The sequence below is a fragment of the Schistocerca nitens genome, chromosome 1, assembly GCF_023898315.1.
Source record: "Schistocerca nitens isolate TAMUIC-IGC-003100 chromosome 1, iqSchNite1.1, whole genome shotgun sequence".
Lineage (NCBI taxonomy): Eukaryota > Metazoa > Arthropoda > Insecta > Orthoptera > Acrididae > Schistocerca > Schistocerca nitens.
In genome coordinates this window covers 1,105,899,838-1,105,905,253 of record NC_064614.1, presented here as the reverse complement: position 1 = coordinate 1,105,905,253, position 5,416 = coordinate 1,105,899,838, and the positions used below count along the sequence as shown (strand labels likewise).

The window sequence follows — 5,416 nt, the reverse complement described above, 5'->3', positions numbered from 1 at the left end:
GTCAATTCGAACAAGAGGTGACCGAGACGTGTAACCAATGGCACCCCATACCGTCACGCCGGGTGATACGCCAGTATGGCGATGACGAATACACGCTTCCAATGTGCGTTCACCGCGATTTCGCCAAACACGGATGCGTCCATCATGATGCTGTAAACAGAACCTGGATTCATCCGAAAAAATGACGTTTTGCCATTCGTGCACCCAGGTTCGTCGTTGAGTACACCATCGCAGGCGCCCCTGTCTGTGATGCGGCGTCAAGGGTAACCGCAGCCATGGTCTCCGAGCTGATACTCCATACTGCTGCAAACGTCGTCGAACTGTTCGTGCAGAAGGTTGTTGTCTTGCAAACGTCCCCGTTGACTCAGGGATCCAGACGTGGCTGCACGATCCGTTACAGCGAAGCGAATAATGCCTGTCATCTCGACTGCTAGTGATACGAGGCCGTTGGGATCCAGCACGGCGTTCTGTATTACCCTCCTGAACCCACCGATTCCATATTCTGCTAACAGTCATTGGATCTCGACCAACGCGAGCAGCAATGTGGTGATACGATAAACCGCAATCGCGATAGGGCACAATCCGACCTTTGTCGAAGTCGGAAACATGATGGTACGCATTTCTCCTCCTTACACGAGGCGTCACAACAACGTTTCACCAGGCAACACCGGCCAACTGCTGTTTGTGTATGAGAAATCGGTTGGAAACTTTCATCATGTGAGCACGTTGTAGGTGTCGCCACCGGGAGCCAATCTTGTGTGAATGCTCTGAAAAGCTAATCATTTGCATATCACAGCATCTTCTTCGGGTCTGTTAAATTTCGCGTCCGTAGCACATCTTCGTGGTGTAGCAATTTTAATGGCCAGTAGTGTATTTCTCCGAATCTCAGCCTCGAAGAGCAGTGGCTGCTGGGACTGTCCAGCTTGCACGTGACGCACGGACTGACGGAGCGTGTCGCTGTGTTGCAGGCGACAAGCCGTGGCCGGCGCTGCTGCCGCGCTCGCTGGGCCCCGCGGTGGGCGGCGTGGGCGTCGGGGTGGCGGTGGGGGTGGGCGGCGCACCCCGCAGGCCCCGCAGCGAGAAGCGGCCCATCCCGGACGACCAGAAGGACGAGAAATACTTCGAGCGCCGCAAGAGGAACAACCAGGCCGCCAAGAAGTCGCGCGACGCCCGCAAGGTCCGCGAGGACCAGGTAGGCCACCGTCTCTCTCTCTCTCTCTCTCTCTCTGTTTCCCTCCCTCTCTCTCTTTCTCTCTTTTCTATCTCCATCTATCTCTCACCTACTTCTGCAAACATAGGTGTCCGGGAAGAGGGACGGTGTGGTGGGGATCACAAAAGATGCACGTTTTATGCGTTACAAAATTCCTATGCATTTCTACCGACGATTTCCTGGGATTCCACAAAACTGCAGACTTAGTCTTGCCTAGCGAGACGGTAAATACAATGGCTTTAGCAACGTCTGTGTAGTTTGGCTTTCAAGATTTCACCACATGGGGTGTTCATTGAAATATCTCGAACAACCTGTCTGTTCTTGAGTAATATTACACTAGAGAATAAAATGTGTAGAAGTTTTATATCTTTTAGTCACATGTGCTCTACAATTATTTTAATAATTAATACATTTCACATTTTCATTTGACTCACCCTTATATACATGGTGTTTCGAAGTCTTTGCATCAAATGTCTCTGGGTGATAGATCATACACGAGGAACAACTTTTGTCAGAGGCAAAATGTTCAGTGACTGTTCTCGGTGGCGATAGGCGATATCTGTTATGCACCTGAGAAGAATCCAACCATCTGCTCCTTGTGAAAGAGGTAGGTTCTGCAAAAATTAAAGTTCCTGACTACGTACTAAAATACATCGTACAAAACAATTAGGGAAACATGTTTACTAACCTGTGGTAAGTCAAATCTGTTTTGAGACAGGCCCTTATTGTATCACTTCGGATCTTCGCTTTCAGTGTAGGCAACGGTTACAATCATTCGCCATTTATTGTGTTATGCATTATCGAGTCAGGTGATCCCTGAGAAGGAAGGCAGTACCGGGGTCCCAGAATTTTTTAGTGACATATACAGATGGCAGCTGTCTTTTGTGGACATTGTATTCAACCAAGCACATGTAATGCGACATCTTAATGCAGTACAATTTGCAAGAGCGGTCTGCTTGATCCAAAAAAGATGGACTTTCGATCGTGGTACTGCAGATGTCAATGTCTCTCCATGTGTGATCCATAGGTTGTGGACACGCTACAGGGTTGGTTGGTTTGGGGAAGTAGACCAGACAGCGTGGTCATCGGTCTCATCGGATTAGGGAAGGATGGGGAAGGAAGTCGGCCGTGCCCTTTCAGAGGAACCATCCCGGCATTTGCCTGGATCGATTTAGGGAAATCACGGAAAACCTAAATCAGGATGGCCGGACGCGGGATTGAACCGTCGCACGCTACAGGGACACAGCTCGGTGCACAAGGCGAGTTGGACAAGGTCGCCGACGCATTGCCATCCCACGGTAAAGGCCGGTGTCTGACCATCTCTGGGTTGCGGCATCGTACTGATACCACCAGAGCACTGCAGAACGATCTAAGAAGGGGCACTGGAGTCGCTGTGTCCTGTGTAATGAACAGGCTACGAGAAAGGACTGTGCGACCCAGATGAGGTGGCGGCAGGAAAGGCATCCGGCGACCCCTTAAAATTAACCGTACCAAACCCGTACTTAACCCTGCTGATCTTGTGCACAATGCGGGATATAAACAGTAGCAAAAGAAGAAAGTAGTGTCATTGGTTGTTGTTGTGGTCTTTAGTCCTGAGACTGGTTTGATGCAGCTCTCCATGCTACTCTATCCTGTGCAAGCTTCTTCATCTCCCAGTACCTACTGCAGCCTACATCCTTCTGAATCTGCTTAGTGTATTCATCTCTTGGTCTCCCTCTACGATTTTTACGCTCCATGCTGCCCTCCAATACTAAATTGGTGATCCCTTGATGCCTCAGAACATGTCCTACCAACCGATCCCTTCTTCTAGTCAAGTTCTGCCACAAACTCCTCCCCAATTCTATTCAAGACCGTCTCATTAGTTATGTGATCTACCCATCTAATCTTCAGCATTCTTATGTAGCACCACATTTCGAAAGCTTCTATTCTCTTCTTGTTAAAACTATTTATCGTCCTCGTTTCACTTCCATACATGGCTACACTCCATACAAATACTTTCAGAAATGAGTTCCTGACACTTAAATCTATACTCGATGTTAACAAATTTCTCTTCTTCAGAAACGCTTCCCTTCAGAATTTGAAAGGGAGTATTCCAGTCAACGTTGTCAAACGCTTTCTCTAAGTCTACAAATGCTAGAAACGTAGGTTTGCCTTTCCTTAATCTAGCTTCTAAGATAAGTCATAGGGTCAGTATTGCCTCACGTGTTCCAATATTTCTACGGAATCCAAACTGATCTTCCCCCATGGTCGGCTTCTATCAGTTTTTCCATTCGTCTGTAAAGAATTCACGTTATTATTTTGCAACTGTGGCTTATTAAACTGATTGTTCGGTAATTTTCACATCTGTCAACACCTTCTTTCTTTGGGATTGGAATTATTATATTCTTCTTGGAGTCTGAGGGTATTTCGCCTGTCTCATACATCTTGCTCACCAGATGGTAGAGTTTTGTCAGGACTGGCTCTCCCAAGGCCGTCAGTAGGTCTAATGGAATGTTGTCTACTTCCGGGGCCTTGTTTCGACTCAGATCTTTCAGTGCTCTGTCAAACTCTTCACGCAGTATCATATCTCCCATTTCATCTTCATCTACATCCTCTTCCATTTCCATAATATTGTCCTCAAGTACATCGCCCTTGTATAGACCCTCTATATATTGGTAAGCGTCGGCAGATGTTTTGACTCTAAGAGAAGTTGTTCCTATGATGTGATCTATCATCGTAGACGTTTGGTGCAAAGAGTTTGAAACACCCTGTATGTGCAGTGTTATAGCTGATTGTAGTGGATATTGTGTTTGGTTGCAGATAGCTCTGAGGGCGGCGATGCTGGAACACGAGAACGCGGTGCTGCGTGCGCAGTTGGTGACCCTGCGGGAAGAGGCGCACAGTTTACGACACCTGTTGCTGCAGCAACGAGCCCTCCCGGAATCCTGAGCCGCTCTCGTCCGTCCCTGCACAAGCGGCAGCCCCTGCACATCGTCACGGCTTTGAAGCCGAGGGAGCATTTGACGGGCAGCGCAGCGAAATCTGCCCCGCGTCTGGCTGATCGTTGCCCTCTACCTGCACTGCAGCGGAAAGCAGTGGATCACTACAGTACCTGCAATCTGTGACCCCGGTGTTGTCCTTGTTCGCCTCGCGGCTGTACATCCTGAAAGTGTCTGGCGTGTAGCGTACGGCGCGCAACTGACAGCCGAACACTGCCAAGAACAGCGTTATTACTGACAGTCCTCATTCCTACGAACAATTTTTGTCGTTGCCTCTCTTTTACCTGTGATTGCGACACACGCATCTAGTCTTTGGACTCTGTAGTAGCATTTTTGACGAGATTACGAGTTGCACTTTGTCAGTTTATTATACGCTCGTGTATACTATAAGCTCTCTTGTTTTGATGTAAAACAGAACTGCTCTTTGGAACAAAGTTCGCTGGCAATTGATAAGAGAAGAGATCTGGTGTTTCATTTACCTTGCCACTCCCACAGTTTGAATGATTTCGTACCCTCTTAGCACAATTTACGATGCATTAGAACTTTACACTCACAAAACGATATTTTACACTGTTAAAGAGTTCAATGTTATGATAACATGATGGTCGATACAGATGTAGATTTTTGGTCTGGTATTCCAGTGTTTGCAGTAACGCGAAATAGTGATTCTATAATGGAATACAGTATGTGTATGCTACAGAAATATGGAAATCATATGGATGTATCTGTTGGCACATGCCATACATTCACCGTTAAACGCCACGAGATATATTTATTATCTATCATCTACTTTGGCAAGATGGCAGTCGAGTGATGAGGGCTAGTTCTGCGCTAGTGAAAAGATTAAGTTTCAAATCGTATTTTATTCGCTATTTTATCTGTTTTACATTTAGGTACATTCTTTATTATACATAATAGTTATCATATTGAATATTTACTTATGCTATTTTTATGAAGTATACGCTTACATCCACTCAAGTAACATCTATGGACATGGTGGTGTATATTTATGGACGTTATAGACTTCCTTCTACATCATAAGTAATAGACGTCTGACGTTCTTAAATATGACTTTTATATAGATGATCCCTAAGACGCCAGTTCTTAACTGTTTCTGCAAGTGTAGGTATACATACAACAGATTAAAGCAACATGTATTATAATTTCCTACACGGACAGTAGCACTTTCTTTTTTGATAATTACTTTCCAGTTCAAGCAAAAAAAAAA

At 46.1% G+C, this 5,416-nt stretch overlaps 1 protein-coding gene across 1 annotated transcript; it reads left to right on the top strand.

Annotated features, from left to right (window-relative positions):
* Window positions 1-519: 519 nt before the first annotated feature.
* LOC126238442 (transcription factor ces-2) lies at window positions 520-4,410 on the top strand (the record flags this gene model as incomplete). Its single annotated transcript, XM_049947790.1, has 3 exons — window positions 520-545; window positions 1,060-1,192; window positions 4,010-4,410. Coding segments are annotated over 3 exons (288 nt in total), but the record flags the coding sequence as incomplete, so codon positions are not given.
* Window positions 4,411-5,416: the final 1,006 nt, after the last annotated feature.